Source organism: Ursus maritimus, unplaced genomic scaffold (assembly GCF_017311325.1).
Source record: "Ursus maritimus isolate PB19 unplaced genomic scaffold, ASM1731132v1 scaffold_23, whole genome shotgun sequence".
In the NCBI taxonomy this organism is placed as follows: domain Eukaryota; kingdom Metazoa; phylum Chordata; class Mammalia; order Carnivora; family Ursidae; genus Ursus; species Ursus maritimus.
The window spans coordinates 5,971,608-5,989,471 of record NW_024424786.1 but is presented as its reverse complement, the minus strand read 5'-3'; the positions used below and the strand labels follow the sequence as shown (position 1 = coordinate 5,989,471).

The 17,864-nt window shown below is 36.1% G+C and overlaps 1 protein-coding gene across 1 annotated transcript in view; it reads left to right on the top strand.

The window, feature by feature from the left end:
• PIK3C2A (phosphatidylinositol-4-phosphate 3-kinase catalytic subunit type 2 alpha) overlaps nt 1-17,864 on the top strand; it is a 101,102-nt gene that overhangs the window by 10,196 nt on the left and 73,042 nt on the right. The window contains exon 2 of the mRNA XM_040638860.1: nt 13,817-14,951. Coding sequence (XP_040494794.1) covers nt 13,881-14,951 — 1,071 coding nt within the window. The 5' untranslated portion in view covers nt 13,817-13,880. The remainder of the gene's footprint in view (nt 1-13,816; nt 14,952-17,864) is intronic.

Here is a 17,864-nt window from a genome sequence, read left to right as displayed (position 1 = left end):
ATGTATTTATTACCTTTGTTTTAAAATAGTAAAGCTTACAAATGATGAAGTATTTAAAACTCTACCAAACTTTAGTTAGTGAAAATCTGCTTTCCACCATTGGCTCCCCCCAGTCCTCCATTTTTAGTTATTGACCTAGTAGTTCCTTACCTTTATCATCTGTGTTTTTTAAAGTAAGATGTTTTCTCCTTTTCAAGACAGACCCTTCATCTATGCTTCTGATTCATATCCAACTGTACTCAATATCTAAGCTAGTGTGAATCTCCAGTCTTATGTATCTTTCAGTCTTTGTACCCTGAATTACTGTCTTCAATCTACTCTATGTTGAAGGCCTTTTTAAACCATTTTAAACAGCCATTCCTGACACCTCTTAGTTCTCTTTACTGTCAATGAATTGAAAGAATAATATGCCTTTGCTACTTGTAATTCCTTACTTTTTCAGTTTTCTGCACTTCTCCAAATTGTTCTCTTTGAAAAATCACTACTGAGGGTCTGTGGGATGGGGAAATGAGGAGGGACTGCTAATGGTAAAGGGTTTCTTTTGGGGTGATGAGCATGTCGGTAGTGGTGATTGTTGCACAATTCTGAATATATGAAAACAACTGAATTGTATGCTTTAAATGGGTGAATTTTATGTTAATTATATGTTGATGTAACTATTATTAAAATAATCACAAAGAAGCTCGTAGATTTCAAGGTTTTTTTTCTTTTTCAACCTTTATCCTGTGTCACCTCTCTGTAGTTTCTGGCACTACTAACTGTGTCCTTCTTAGGACACTGAATTCCCTTATTTCTCTGATACCAGTCTTCACATGTTATTTTCCTCTGACCTTTTGTTTCCTGCTTAGGTATTAGTGCCCCTTATGATTTCCTTCTTGTCTCTTTTTTTTCATTTCACTTTACCCTTTCTCCCAGGGCAATTGAAACTACTTTCATGACTTCAGGTCTTCAGTTTTATATGGGTAACACCTCAAGATTCATCTCTAGCAAAATTGCTCTGTTGAGCCCAAGGCCCATATCTCTACCAACAAGCAGACATGAACTATATTTTCCACAAGTACTTCAAAGTAGTCATGTGTTTTGGTCTGACTAGAAAGGACCATGTTGGCTCTGAAGAACAATTCTGAGAGTAATACGTGTAATTTTATTCACTTAGAGAAAGAAGTTAATGGTTTTAATTTGGCACATTTAAGATGACTTCTAGATACTTTAAATGAAAATGAATGCAACAAGAGTAGATTAAAAATCTGTGGTATCAGGGCACCTGGGTGGCTCAGTCGTTAAGCAGCTGCCTTCCACTCAGGTCATGATCCCAGCGTTCTAGGTTCGAGCCACTCATCGGGCTCCCTGCTCAGCGGGAAACCTGTTCTCCCTCTCCCACTCCCCCTGCTTATGTTCCCTCTCTCGCTGCCTCTCTCTCTGTCAAATAAATAAATAAATAAAATCTTAAAAAAAAATCTATGGTATCTCTTAGTTTAAAATACTCATTTTGTGTAAGATACTTTTATGTAATTTTAAGTATCTTACAGAATACCAGAGGCACTCTACAATAAAGAATTGCTTCCTAATCTGGTCCATATTAGATTAAATTTCATTTATTTGTTAACAAACATTTGAATGAAAGCTGGCTTGTTCTAGGATTGTTGTAGGTGCTGGGGGTATAGGAGTGAGCCTAACATAAATCCCAGCTTCGTGAAATTTATAGTCTAGAGGGGGAAAGCTAGACAATAAAATACATAAGTAAAATCTGTAGTACACTGGGTGGTACTAAATGCTAAGGAAAAAGTAAGTAAAGTGCATAGACAGAGTGGAGTTAGAGAAAGTTGCAGTTTTAGCTTGATTATTAGGAAGGACTTTACTCAAATGTCACCTTCTCAGTGAATACTTGGAAGGTGAGAGAGTGTGCCATTCAGCTATCCAGGGGAAGAGCAGTCCAGAGGGAACAGAAGAGCAAAGGCTCTGAGTGAGAAGTATAATGTGTTTGAGGGACAACAGGGAGGCTAGTTGGACAGTAGCGGAGAGGAGAGTTATAGGAGAGAAGTAATATCTGGGGGACCAGATATTAGAGTGCCTGGTGGACTGTTGTAAGGATTTTACCTTTTTTTCTGAGATAGGAACTGTTGAGAGTTCTGAGTGGAGGGGTAAGAAGATCTAAGATCTGGCCTCTGTATTGAGAGTAGTCTGAAGGTAGAGGGTGGAGGGTTGGCAGAAACATATTGGGGAGCTAGTCCAATAATCCAGGCAAGAGATGATGGTTGGTCTAGGATGGTAGCGGGAATATAAAGACAAAATGCTCAGATTCAAGAAATATTTGAAGGTGGAGCCTCTAAGATTTTATGTACATATCAATAATTATCTACCATCAAACACTGCTGCGTTCCTGACAAGCTATAATTGAATTAGGATTTTTCTAATTCAATTCAAATAAAGTAAATTTGTTGGATATAACATACAGTGGTGAGTGTGCAGTCATCTCTCTCGCTGATGGGAGTGTCTATTTTTAAATGTTGTACTTTTATTTTAAAATACAATGAACTTTTTTTTTTAAACATAAATCATGTTATGTGCAATGTCCATTAAGTGATTCACAGATGGTGAAAATTTGGGAAACCATAATTTGTTTTGTTGTTTTCTTTTGCAGTCTTCATTACCCTTTCTCCATATCCCTTAATGAATAAGAGTAGTGTCCTTAATTTAGCCTAAAGTTTGGCAAATGAAAAGGGATAATATTGCTCTTATTTGTATTTTTTATGACATTATTAAAAAGTTGAGCTTCTTGTGTTCAAATTTGCCACATGTGAATTTTAAATAACCCAATATACTCTTAATTACAGGTGGTGGTAATTTTCACATACCATGTATAATATGATATGAAAATATTTAAACTATTTAAATTTAAAATATGTGGGGAGTGGATTCTTTTTTTTATTATGAAATAACCCACAGAAAAGTACATAAAGCATATATGATTCTTTAACAAGTAATTGTGAAATAAACGCTTGTGTAACCGGTCAGTAGGTCATGAACTAGAACATTGCTTGTATTCCAGAAGTCCCCAGTGTACTAATCATTGGTCATGTATCTCTGCCTCCCTCGGTGAGTAACCACCATCCTAACTTCTGAGAATCTTTTCCTTTTCTTCACAGTTTTACCATTATGTAAGCATTCTTAAACAGTATAGTTTTTCATGTTTTTGAACTTTATGTGAATGGAATCATTGTATGTATTTTTGCGTGTCCATGTGCTTGTCATGTTTCTGCGTTTTACTCATTTTTTCTTATAGTTCTAGTTTGTTCATTGGCATTACTGTATAGAATTCCACTGAATGAACCATGATGTAATAAAAAATAAATATTTGGTCTTTGTGTCTGGTTCCTGTCATGCAACTCCTAAAGCCCTTGGAATTTCTAGAGTTTCTTTTTGTATGCTAATGAGATTAATAGTGTCAGAGGTCCCTAGATAGTTTCAGGATGGGGCTGGTCGCCAGAAAGACTGAGGCATGTTTAGAGGATTGGAACTTTCAGTTTCACCCCCCTGGCCTTTGGAGATGAGAGAGGAACTGGAAATTGTGAGCTAATGACCACTTCCAGGTTAGTTCTTACTCAGGGCTATTGTGGGCAATGTTACTTGAAGGTTCTTATGATTATCTTTCTTTTTAATTTGTAGAAGTTACTTATCTGGGATTTGAGTCCTTTGGTTATTGTTAAGGACGTCTTCCTTTCTGTGGCTTGTTTTTAATCCTCTTTGGTGTCTTTTGATAAATAAAAGTTGTGGATTATAGTCTAATTTATTTTTCTCTTATGGTTAGTGCTTTCTGTCTTGTTTAAGAAATTTTTCCCTTCTCTGATTCTAGTGTTTCGTTTCACAGTTAGACATTTGGTTTGCCTTGAGTTGATTTTTGCTTAAGGAGTGAAGTAGGAATCTATTTCATATTCCTTTCATTTGTTCTAGCTTTATTAATTGAAAAGACAATTCTTTCCCTGTGCTCTGATATGCCACTTGTCTTCAATAGGTGTCTGTGTGTGTGTTTGTTTTTGAAGTCTTAGCCTGTTCTTTATTAGATTTACCTCTTCTTGCATAAATACCATATTATCTTAAATAAAATTAGTTTTATAGGGGCGCCTGGGTGGCACAGCGGTTAAGCGTCTGCCTTCGGCTCAGGGCGTGATCCCGGCGATCCGGGATCGAGCCCCACATCAGGCTCCTCCTCCGCTATGAGCCTGCTTCTTCCTCTCCCACTCCCCCTGCTTGTGTTCCCTCTCTCGCTGGCTGTCTCTATCTCTGTCGAATGAATAAATAAAATCTTTAAAAAAAAAAATTAGTTTTATAATAAGTGTTTGTTGGGTAGAGCACATCTTCCCACCTTGTTCTTTTCCAGGAGGGTTTTGGCTATTTTGGCCCTTTTGTTTCCTGAATAAATTTTAGAATCACCTTGTCAAATTTTATTTTAAAAGCTGGGATTTTGATTGGGATTTGATCAAGCCTATAGATCAATTTCTTTTTTTTTTTTTTTCCTTTTTTAGATTTTATCTATTTATTTGACAGAGCGAGAGAGCACAAGCAGGGGGAGCAGTAGAGAAGGAGAGGGAGAAGCAGGCTTGCTGCCCAATAGGGATCCCCATGTGGGGCTTGATCCCAGGGACCTGAACCAAAGGCAGATGCTTAACCATCTGAGCCACCCAGGCACCCCAAGCCTGTAGATCTATTTTGATTGGGATTTCATCAAGCCTGTAGATCTATTTCAGGAGAAGTGGCATCTTCATAAAATTAAGTTTTCAAGTTTGTAAACATGGAAAAATATCCCTTACATTCAGATATTGCTAGAATTTGTCAGTAAAGTTTTATAATTTCCCCCACAACTTCTTGTTACATGTATTGCTAGTTAGTGGGTTTTGTGTGTGTTACTGTAAATAGTATCGTTTTGAAAACTGCCCTTTCTAACCATTTGTTGTGGGTATAGAAATACAATTGATTTTTAGTATATTAGTATTATTTCCAATAATCTTTCTAAAATCTAGCATTGCTATTATCTACATATTCTTTGGAATTTTTACTTTATCTGCAAATAATATTTTGTTTCTTTCTATTTGATCCTAAATTTTCCTTTTCTGTGCTGCCTAGGAGCCTATAAAGTGTTGAATAGAAGTGATTGTGGGCATCCTGGTTTTTGTTCATGATCAAAGGGGGAAGCTTTCAAGGTTTTATCATTAGGTATGATTTTTGTTGCTACTCATGGTCAAATAAGGAACTTCCCTTCTGTTTGTAGTTGCTTAAGAATATCTATTGAGATGAACATATGCTTTTTCTATTTTAATTCTTTATTAATGTGGTAAATTGCATTTTGTATTTACAGCTAAGTTTGGTTTGCTATTTTGTTTAGGACTTTTTGTATTTTGTATTTCAGAGTAAGATTGGTTTGCAGTTTTGTCATCCTTGCCTGGTTTTGTTATCAGTTATAGCAGTCTCATAAAAAGTTTGGGGAGCATACCTTCTTGTCAGTTCTCTGGAAGAGTTTGTGAAAGGTTATTGTTTCTTCCTTATATAAAGCAGTGAAGCCATCTGACCCTACAGTTTTCTTGAAAATATTTTTGACTGCTAATTCAATTTCTTTAGTGGTTATAAGATTATTCAACTTCAGTCATTTTTAGTAAGTCACTGTCTTCTAGGAATTGGTGTACATTTTAAAATTTATTTCCTTAAACTTGTTAATATCCTAATTATCTTTCTAATGCCTGCTACATCTGTTGGATGTCCCTTTTTTATTCTCAATATTCTTTATTCCTGTCTTATTTTTTCTTGATCAGCATCACCAGATATCTTACTGGTGGTAAAGGACCAAATTTCGGCTTTTTAAGTCTTCTCTGTTGTATGTTTCCTGTGCCACTAGTTTCTCTCTAGTCTTTATTCCCTTTGTTCTGCTTTTATTTTGCTGTAATTTTTTTGATTTCATGAGATGGTTGCTTATTTCATTTTTCAACCTTTCCACTTTTCTAGCATCATTTAAAACTAAATTTTTGCTTATCTACTTACTGTTCTATGTATCCAACAAGTTTTGGTATGATGAGTATTTTTTCTCTTTGTGTGTGTGTTATCTATCTGGTATACAATTAGGTTTAGTATAACTTTTTTTTTTTTTTTAATTCATTTGAGGGAAAGAGATCATGCGTGGGGGTGGGCAGTGGCAGAAGCAGATCCCCCGCTAAGAAGGGAGCCTAATGCCTCCATGCTGTGATCTGGGCTCCATCCTAGGAACCAGGGATCATGACCTGAGCCAGCTGAAGGCAGACGCTTAACCTAATGAGCCACCCAGGCGGCCAAAGTTTATTTTTTTAATTGATACTTTTAATGGTTAATTTTTTTTTTATTTATTTAAGTGATCTCTACACCCAGTCTGTTTCTCCGTTTCAGGACCATGAGATGAAGAGCTACACGCTCTTCTGACTTAGCCAGCCAGGCACCCCTAATGGTTAAGTTATTTTTATTTTGCTTTTCAGCATCTAGTATACACCCAATAATAAACATTTATTGAAGATATGAATAAATTATGTGGTGCTTGTTTACCAAAAAGAAGTTTTTTTAAAAAACATACGCATTTGAATACACTCTCCTGGCTTTGAATCATATTCAACTAAGAATTCCACAGGTTATTTTGGCTTTATGATTCTTTTTTTTTTCTCCCTACACTTAAATAGTTAATCTTTTTCTAATTTGTAATCCTGTTTGGTTGATTGTAAACACATTTATCTGTGAAATGCTAACAGTTTGCTAATTGTAGGACAATTAGAAATTGTATACTTTAAAAATACAAAATTTATCAAGAATGGTGAGACAGACCTTAGTTAAAAGGCTATATGTAATCTAGGGGACTTAAAATTTTTCTTCCCCTGAAAAATTAATAGATATTGGAGGTATTTTATCGACTTGAGGGAAGGGATGACTTCCCTTTGGGAAGAAAAGTTTTTCCTTATCATCCAGAAATTAATGATGCTTGTTCACCATGCCTTTTGTTCCTTTCCTTATAAATTCTAACCGTAAGTTGTCCACTAGCTACCTTTGGCTTTTGAAGCACTTGAAATATGGTGAGTCTAAGTTGAAATGTGTAACTGTAAAATATACACCGTGTTTTGAAGACTTAATACAGAAAAAGAAGGTAAAATGTCCCATCTGTATTTTGATATTATTGATTACTTATTGAAGTGAGAGTATTTTGAATATATTAGATTACATAAAGTAATAATTTCATCTATTTCTTCCCATTAATGTAGTTGTAAAAATTTTTAAATTCAGTATGGCTTGCATTCCGTTCCTATTGAATAGTGCTAACCTAATGTCACTTCAACAAACACCTGGACATTCTTCCATTTTATCTTTTTGACAAAGTTGCGTAGTGCCTAATACCAAAGTACTTGGTTACTTTTGTCAGAGTAATTTTTTCCCTATGTGAATCATAGAGATAGGAGAATGTTATCTTGTCTACTAGAGTTTTTCCTTTTAGAACAGATGAACCTCCTCTCCTATTTTTATTTTATTTAAGAATTTTATTTAAGTAATCTCTACATCCACCATGGGGCTCAAAGTCACAAAACCCTGAGATCAAGAGTCGCACGCTCCACTGACTAAGCCAGCCAGGCACCCCCTCCTCTCCTATTTTTAGTTTTCTGTTGCCATCTCTCTCCTAGTTTCCAAGATAGTTTTTTCTGCCACCACTTGTTTATCCTAAATTCAGCCACGTGATTTTTCAGTTTTAGTTGACTTATTAATAAGTAATCTCTTTTAGTCTGTTTTGTTTGTTGCAGAATTTGAGCTTCTCTTTGATAAAAAAGAATAGTGTCTTAACTTCCCTAGTCATTGAGGCATTCATTTAACAACTACAGTAGAGTAGAAGAGGAGGATGAATAAAATAAGAATTCTTGCCCTCGATGAAATGGTAAATTTGCAAGTCTTGTGGTGGTAATAAACTAATAAATTGGCACATGTTATAACTAAATAGCATTAATTGCTCTATGATAGAATTAAAACAATAAAATTTATTAATGCAGAACGAGGTAACTAACTTTGAGGAAGAAAGTTGGTATTTATAAAGGATAAGGTATGTTTAGACACTTATTCCAGATAACTGTTAACATAAAAATATAGTGAATTAGCAGTGCCTGTATTTTGAGTTCTCTCACCACTTGTTAGCTACTGTGAACTTGGGCAGATTATATAATTTGTATGAAGTTTTTTCATTTGTATACTAGAGATAATAGCAGCTACTTAATATAATTTATGAGGATTAAATTAGTTAATACATTGCTTTAAGCAGTGTTTGGCATTTGGTGTCTACATATCTCTAGCATACAATGTAGATAGGTGTATGCCTATAGATGTATGTATAGATAGAGATATGTAGTTACTACAATTTAATATTTTCCACGGTTACTGTAGTGTTAATAATTTAATTTTTAATGGTGGCATAGTGTTCAGTTCCATAGGGGTGCCATTATTTAATTTTCTTTGAGATTCATTTTCATTTTAGATGAGAAATATTTGCATTGTTGAACTCAAATCATTATTTCTCTATTTTTTTTTTATCTTGAATTTTAATATCAGAAAGTATTTAGATGGGTAGCAGGACTGGCTTTTTTTTCCCTCCCCTGAGATTTAAATTTAAATTGTAAATGAATGTCTACCACAGAAGAAGCCAAGAGCTTCTAAATTAATTCTTTTGGGTCTGCAAATGGTATCCCAAAGTTTGAATAGTTTAATTGCCCTCTTTTGAAGAATTTAAAGTAGCTACAGCATTGTAATCATCACTGGGTTACTCTATGTTGGGAAATTTTGGCAGATGGCATACAATCGTCATTCAGAAACCGGTTATATTGTCTTTTCCAGCTAGAATTAGGAGAACATTAACATTGAAGTTGGCATTTTGAATTAGCATGTGCAAAATTGTTTCCTGCTAAATGTTTGTCATCAAATGTTTTATTTTAAAAAATTAATGGAGCATGTCAGTGTAGCAGCCTCAGAAAAATAGCTGAAGCACTAGGTTACTTTTGGACAACTTTTTAGGTCCTTTATTACCATTTGAGTATACATGCATGATAATCTTTTGGAAAGCTAAAATACGGTATTTCAACTGTTAACAGAGATTTCACTCTTACTACCTTCGAGCTGAATTTACTTTAGCATATACTGCTTTGGGTTGATACTGGGGATGGAGCAAGCATATGAACTGATGATCTGAAAAAATGTCACATTCACTGTTAAAATATTTTTCAAACTATTTTATACCGTGTCAGTAAATAAGAGGTAACAGTAATTTGAAATATTCAGAATAAGTGTGTTCTCTATTGAATAAACTGTATCTCAAACTCACTTAAAAAATCCAGATTCCCTAGGGATTCCTGGGTGGCGCAGTCGGTTAAGTGGCTGCCTTTGGCTCATGTCATGATCCCTGGGTCCTGGGATAGAGTCCCACATTGGGCTCCTTGCTGAGCAGGCAGCCTGCTTCTCCCTCTGCCTGCCCTGCCTGCCACTCCCCCTGTTGTGCTCTTTCTTTCTCTCTCTCTGACAAATAAATACAATCTTAAAAAAAAAATCCAGCTTCCCTCCTTCAGAACAATGTCGTATCATTACCAAATATAGTAGCCAGGAAAATGGTTAAATAAATTGGCAGTATGCTTATGGAAGATGAATTGCAGTTCAGTACCTTCTTCCCTTTGCAAAATGTTTTGTTCTAATCCATCTGATTTTGTGAAAAATAGACCATGTTGTGGTGTTCAGTAATAGGCAGTTAAGCTTAATTTCTCCCATCATATATTCCAGTCATGTACTATCTGAAATCTCTTCTTCCAAGCAGTCTGATAGTTCTTATTCCCTTCTTTAAAACACATTCATTAAATTAAGCTCCATATTTATTAAGGTGGTTGCTTCGAAACGTAGGGAGGAAAGAAACAGTAGGTTTCTGCACTTAAGAAGCTTATACTAGTCTATTGGGTAGACATACAGGTTACAGATTCTGTGTTAAGAGGTTTTTAGGGGTGCCTGGGTCGCTCAGCCATTAAACGTCTGCCTTCGGCTCAGGTCATGATCCCAGGGTCCTGGGATCGAGCCCCACATTGGGCTCCCTGCTCAGCAGGAAGCCTGCTTCTCCCTCTCACATTCCCCTTGCTTGTGTTTCCTCACTTGCTGTCTCTCTGTCAAATAAATAAAATCTTAAAAAAAAAAGTGGTTTTTAGTTATTATGGGAGAAGGTAATTTTAAACCAGCTTAAGCAAAGAGGAATTTATTGGCATACGTAAATGAAAAGACTGGCCTTGGACATGGGTTGGATCCAGACACTTAATGTAATATCCAGAATCTATTTCATTTTTTTTTTTATCATAGCTCTGCTCTCTCTGGCTTGAATCCGTTCTTGGGCAGCATCTCCTTCAGTGAGTGGTGGCAAAGATGCCACAGCAATGCCAGGCTTATATCCCATAAGTTTAACAGCTTTAATGATAGGCTTCCTTTCCAAATAGTTTCAGAAGTCTTCGGATTAACTCTAATTGCCCAGACTTGGATCCCCTGGTGTGGTTGGGGGTGGGAGGGTAGGGAGTAAGGATGTTTCAGCCCTATTTAAACTAGATGGAACAAAAGGGAGGTGACGAGGTTCCAAAAAGGAAGTTACATATTCTACCAGAAGAAGGGATACTGATGGGGCAAAAACAGCATAGAGTCTATGAAAAATAAAAGTTTTATTTGAGCTAAAAAGATAGTTTCTAATAGGAGCTGCTTAAGAAAAGCTTCAGACAGGTGGCTGTATTTGAATTGGGCCCTGAAGGACAATTATAATTTTTCCAAGACAGAATGAGTAAAGAAAGGACTTTCTGGGTCACTCATTTGAGAAGTTTGGCAGTGAAAGGAGAATATTAAAATGGAAGCTACAGGAGTCTAAAGAGGAATATTAAGATTTTTTTCCACCTCAGTATGTAGAAAAGTTGAGCATTTTTATGGCAGAGGAGCAGAAGCGAGTAAGAGAGAAAATAATGCAGAGGAGGCAATCACTGATAAAGAAGTAAGGGAATTCAGTGGGATTAAGGATATAAGTAGAAGGGGGCAGATTTAGGAAGGAAAAGGGAACTGTTCATTCTCTGAGGACACTTGAAGGTGGTAGTGGTGGCTGTGGAAGTTAAAACAGAAATTTGCTGTTAAATTGGTTAGTGGCTTCAGTTTTGCTTTCTAAAAGTAAGAAGAAAAGGTTGAGCACTTATTTATTGCTATGTAACAAACCATTTCAAAATGATTTTCTGGGTTAGCAGTTTGGCTTGAACTCAGGCTAGGTGGTGTCTTCTGATCTTGCCTTGGGTGACTGATGTGGATGTGGTCATTTGGACTGTGGATGAATGGTCCGAGGTGGTGGCTTCACTCGTATTTGGTGGTTGGTGATGACTGTCGGCTGGACCTTTTTCTACTAGTGCGCTCTTATCCTCTATAAGTATTCACATGGCAGTGGCTGCCCTCAGAAAAGGAAGAGCTGAAGCAGTCAGGCTCTTCTGAACTTAGAACTCCCATAGTGTCACTTCTTTCATATTGTATTGGTCAAAGCAAGTCACAGAGCCAGCTTAGATCAAGTAGAGAAATAGACCCCACCCTACCCCCCTTTATGGGAGGAGAAGCAAAGTACCTTTATAAAGGGGAAGTGTGTACTGGAATGAGAGGAGTTTGTGCCTCCTCTTCCTCATCCAACATTTTGTGAAAATTTTCAGTCATGCACCCACGTTGAAAGGATTTCAAAGTGAACACCCATATGCTTACCAACTAGATTGTTCTGTTAATATTTTCCTGTACTTGCTTTATCACACGTTTATCCATCTATCCCTCTATCAGATACTTATATTATTTTTGATGAATTTCAGAGTAAATAATAGACATCAGTACTTTAAGTAGTTTGTGTATATTTAGTGAAAGTCAATATTTGTTTACAGTTTTTTCTTGAGATGAAATGTTTACATACAATGAAGTATACAAATTTTAAGTGTGCATTGTGTGTAGTTTTGCAGTCTACCACAGAAGGGAAAAATTTGGAAAAGCTTTTCAGTGAAATGCCTCAGAAGTTCAACTATAGTTGTATAAAAGAATTGCAAAGGATATCTTCCTTGAATATCTCTGTGTCCTCATCACTAATAACTTTTTCATTTAGTATTACCTCAACACTTAGGATTTTCATTTGTGTTACATTAATGTGAATTCACTTTGAGTGTTTCCCTACCTCCTGTCATTAAACTTTTATTTTGTATATACTACAGACAAGCACTGTGCTAGAAAAAAGATGTAAGGAGGAGCTCCATTGATTTCTGGGCGTTCAAGCTAGGTGAATCTCAAATTAATGCAGATTAATAATAGATGTGATTTATTTAATGCTTATGCTCGAGGCCAACGATAAGCACTTTTTAGTTGCATTGTTTCATTTAGTCCTTACAGTATAGGAGATAGATACTTTTTCATTTCATTTCATTTATTTATTTTTTTAAAGGATTTTATTTGTTTATTGGACAGAGAGAGACACAGCGAGAGAGGGAACACCAGCAGCATAAGTGGGAGAGGGAGCAGCAGGCTTCCCGCTGAGCAGGGAGCCCCATGCGGGGCTGGGATCATGACCTGAGCCGAAGGCAGACGCTTAATGACAGAGCCACCCAGGCACCCTTACTTTTTCATTTTAAAAGTTAGGAAACTAAGGCATGTGGAAAAGTGTTTACTTACCCAAACTCTTACAGCTTCATAAATCAAGGTGATGTGACTCCAGAACCCAAAATTAACCCCTGATTCATATTGATTAGAAGCAAGAAATGCGCCTTCTGTTACACAGTAGCTAACTAACCCTTTAATTGGTCATCTTGCTTCTTAGGGTAATTTCTATCTGAATTGTGTTTATCTTAAATAGAAGACTACAAATTTTTATGAACTGATCGATGAGAAAGTTTAATAAACTATTTCTTCTAGTTTATGAATAAATATTTTAGCAATTTAAAAAGGAGAAGTTTTAGTATTATAACTATTTTCTTAAACTCTGTGCCCAATGTGGGGCTCAAACTCAAACCCCTGAGATCAAGAGTCGCATGCTTCACCGACTGAGCCAGCAAGGTGCCCCAGTATTATAACGAATGATTTAACTACAGGTGATCTAGCAGAAGTGTGGTCAAAACTGTGACAAATTCAGCCGTAATTTTACCTTTGAATGGAGTAGCGCAGCTTCTTGTAGCTTTAACACTCTTATTTTTCTAATCTATGTTATGTTATACATTAATAATTGTAGAATATTATAAGCTGTTAATCAGTTTTTCATATGGTGTTTTGATAATAGTTCCTTGATTTCGTTGAGTAGGTATTGAATACTTTTATTGCTAATTGGCTTATGAGTAATTTAACAGGAAAAGATTGAACCCATTTTGACTTGCTATTTGCATAACAGTAAACCCTGTTCAAACTCTTGAAAATGTGACTAGCACTTAAGCCATTTTGTGCCAAGAGTCCTGCCAAAAGTGCCGTTGGTTAACAGTAGCCATTGTGATACCTGAAATGAAAGGTTCTTGAGTTCATTTACAGTGCTAGCTTTCCTGTGAGGTCAGGGAATGAAGTAAAGTCGTGTATGTCTAAACATATCCCTTAACCCAGCAGTGTATATTTTTAAAATGTTCCTTTCACCCAGATTTCCCAGAACTGTTCATTTTATTATATTTGATTTGGTCATTTATTTGTAAGTGGCTTTAAATCCTAAACCATATGAGGTAGGTTACAAACAATAAATTTGTGTTTAAAAAATCTAATTGAGTTTTATGTTTATTTTTATGTGTAGGTCTTGCTATTTTGGAAGCTACAAGAAAAAATCGATTAGGGAAGGTTTGGTCTTTTAAGTGGACATGGCTCAGATATCTAGCAATAATGGATTTAAGCAATGTTCATCACATCTGGAAGCAACAAGAACAAAAGAAGTGGACAAAGAAGAAGCATTACAGATGGAAGCAGAGGCTTTAGCAAAACTGCAAAAGGACAGACGAGTGACTGAAAATCAGAGAGGCTTTGAGTTGTCAAGCAACACCAGACAAAAAGCACAAGTTTATAACAAACAAGATTATGATCTCATGGTGTTTCCTGAATCTGACAGCCAAAAAAGAGCAGTAGATATTGATGTAGAAAAGCTCACCCAAGCCGAACTTGAGAAACTATTGCTGGATGACAGTTTCGAGACTAGGAAAACACCTGTCTTGCCAGTTACTCCTGTTCTGAGCCCTTCATTTTCAACACAGGTCTATCTTAGACCTACTATTCAGAGAGGACAGTGGCCACCTGGATTATCTGGGCCTTCCACTTACACTTTACCTTCTATTTATCAGTCAACTTATAGCAGTAAACAGACTGCATTCCAAAATGGCTTCAATCCAAGAATGCCTACTTTTCCATCAACAGAACCTATATATTTAACTTTTCCAGGACAGTCTCCATATTTTTCATACCCTTTGACACCTGCCACGCCCTTTCATCCACAAGGAAGCTTACCTGTCTATCGTCCAGTAGTCAGTCCTGACATGGCAAAGCTGTTTGACAAAATAGCTAGTACATCAGAATTTTTAAAAAATGGAAAAGCAAGAACTGATTTGGAGATCACAAATTCAAAAGCAACAGTCAACAATCTACAGGTATCTCCAAAGTCTGAAGATATAAGTAAATTCGACTGGTTAGACTTGGATCCCCTAAGTAAACCTAAGGTGGACAGTGTGGAGGTATTAGACCATGAAGAAGAGAAAAATATTCCAGGTTTACTAGCAGAGGATCCTTGGGATGCTGTTCTTCTTGAAGAGCGATCACCAGCAAGTTGCCACCTTGAAAGAAAGGTGAATGGAAAATCTCCTTCTGGGGCAACGGTAACAAGAAGCCAGTCTTTAAATATTCGAACAACTCAGTTTACAAAAGTCCAGGGCCAAATATCTCAGGTATAGTCTTTTCTTACTAACTTCTCAAATTTAGTAGTATAACACAGAATTCATGTTTAAGTATATAATCTATTAGGTAAAAACTATTTTTCATTTTGAATCTTGTTTTCTTTATTCTTAAATGTACTGCGAATCTTAGATTGTGTGGGAAAGGATTAAATGTGTTTAGGTCAATTGAGCAATTAGTTGCTATTAATATTTTTTATAGAATTATAAATTTAAAAATCCTCTACAAGGATCTGGCTGTCACTGATAGGCTTTTAAGATAATTTTTATCCATCTTTCCATGTCTTCTTATTATATATGGTCCTACTTTCTCTTCATTATCTGTTTAATTTTTCAGGGTAAACAAGGAATTTTGGTTTTTAACCCCATTATGGAAATTTCCCCATGTATTATTTTGTTGATTTTAACCATGAATCAATGAGTGGAAGAAAGGGAGGGAGGGAAATAAAAGCCATTAAAGGACTCTATTTAAACACCTATTTTGATAAAAGTCAGGAATGGAACTATAGTCTATGTGGTGTAGTTGGCTGAGTTCACATCGTCTTACTATGTGTAAAAATTAGTTAAGGGTGGCTGGGAAAGGATCTCTTCCTTCAGAAGAGAGGCAGCACGGTTTAGACTTTTCCTTTTGAAATACAGTATATCTTTGCAGATTTCTATTTTGCTCTTATGATATCTGTGGATCTTGGGAATGTTTAAGCCTCATTCTCCCCTTAATGTGAATTATAGCATTCAGCTAATTAGGTCAGCACTTAACCACTCTGTAGGCACTGGGAATCAACTAACCTTTAGGGAAGGAGAAGCAAAATTTTTTTTAAATTTAAATTCAATTAGCCAACACATAGTACACCATTAGTTTCAGATGTAGTGTTCAGCAATTCATCGGTTGCATATAACACCCAGTGCTCATCACATCACATGCCCTCCTTAATGCCCATTACCCAGTTACCCCATCCTCCCACCCACAAAGAATCAGATTTTGCATGATTTTGGATAGGTGTATCTTGAATTGTGACTTCAAAAAGCCATTTTGGAGAAAGAAGCAGGTAGTAAGGAGGCTTAGAAAAAAAGATGAGGATGTTTTTGGATGACATTATCAGAAAAGAGGAAAATCTTAACTAATACAATGTTTTTTAAGTGTATTTTGACTACAGCTCACACTAAGAGCGTGTTAAGTTCTTTTAAGCTTTTCAGTATTTACAGATTTAGTCACATAATCTCTTAATACTTTTCAAAAATTGCAAGTTAATTATACATTTTAAATTGGAATCCTAAATATAATGTAAAATTATTTTCTCTTAATATCTCTGTCATCTTGTGGTTTTTGTTTTTACAAAATAACAATCATTTTCTAAAGTATTTAAAAGGAGAAGGGGAAACTTTAAGCCGTGAGTCATAAAAAAACAAAAACAAACGGGGGCTGGGGGAATATACCTAGAAGAGGAGTTGCTGGTAATTCTATGTTTAGCTTTTTGAGGCATTACCAAACTGCTCTGCATAGTGGCTGCACCATTTTATATCCCATCAGCAATGTATGAGAGATGCAGTTTCTCCACATTCTTGCCAGCACTTGTGAATTTCCTTTTTTTGGATTATAGCCATCCTGATGGATCATTGTGGTTTTGATTTACGTTTCCTGATGATTAATAATGTTGAGTATCTTTTCATGTTCTTAATTGGTTATTTGTATATCTTTTTTAGAGAAATGTCTATTTAAGTCATTTACTCGTTCTAAAAATTAGATAGTCCATAGTAACTTTAATTCATAATAGCCCCCAAATGGAAACAACCCAAATGTCCCATCAGCTGATGAATGGGTAAACCAAAGTGTTATGTTCATACAGTGGAATATTACCTACAAAAAAACAGTGAAGTCCTGATATATATTATAACATGGATGAACCTTAAAAACATTATAAATGAAAGAAGCCAGATACAAAAGACCATGTATTGTATGATTCATTTTATATCATATGTCCAGAAAAGGCAAATTCATAGAGAAAGAAAGCACACCAGTATTTTCCAGGGGTGGGGGAAGGTGGGAATGAGGATGTTTGCTTAATGGGTACAGAGGTTTTTTTTTTTGGGGGGGGGGGGGATGAAAATGTTCTAGAATTAGACCATTTCAGTGTTCTTACTGTAGTGGTGATGACCACACAACATTGTGAATGTACTGAAAGCCAGTGAATTGTACATTTTTAAATGGCTGGATTCACATTTTGGTCAGTGTTCCAATGAAGAGATCCCTCCCCAAGTGTGTGTCTCCTTTTTATGGGTGAAGCCTGACAGCATGGTGCCTGACACCATGTAGTCTGGATTAGGGATTTCAGCTGTTCTCAGGAGTTGTTTGGGAAGGGCAACTGCCTAGAACTTGGAGATCTTAGGAACTATGGAAAGTTCTGCTATCAGAGAAAAGGAAGCTCCTAGTCCTGTAGGGAGCTAAGTGTAGGCTCAGTCCTCCCAGTGGTAGAAGACAGAGAGCCCCTGATTGTCCATGCAATTCAGAATGAGCATCCAGGTCACTTTCAAATAATCCTGCTCCTTGAATCACACCTTTGTATGTATGTATTCCCATCTCTACAATATATGCATTGTGACCACAATACGTAGATTATCTTGAATTTAATAAAATATTTCTAAATGACTGGTTTATTTCATTATCTGTCTCAAATTCTAACTTGCTCGGGATTGGAAAGTCATTTATCCACTAAGGGAAACATTATTCCAGGTGAGCTGAGATTACCATTCTAGATGAATTGTGGTTATCATCTTAAGGTTTCTGGATCACTGGAATTATTTACTGTCCAGTGATCCAAGATCAGAACTCAGAATCTAAGAGCTATATTCTTTTTGTGTGTAAATGTTCAAACTGCACTTTTTTTTTTTTTTTTAATAGTCCCAGAGACA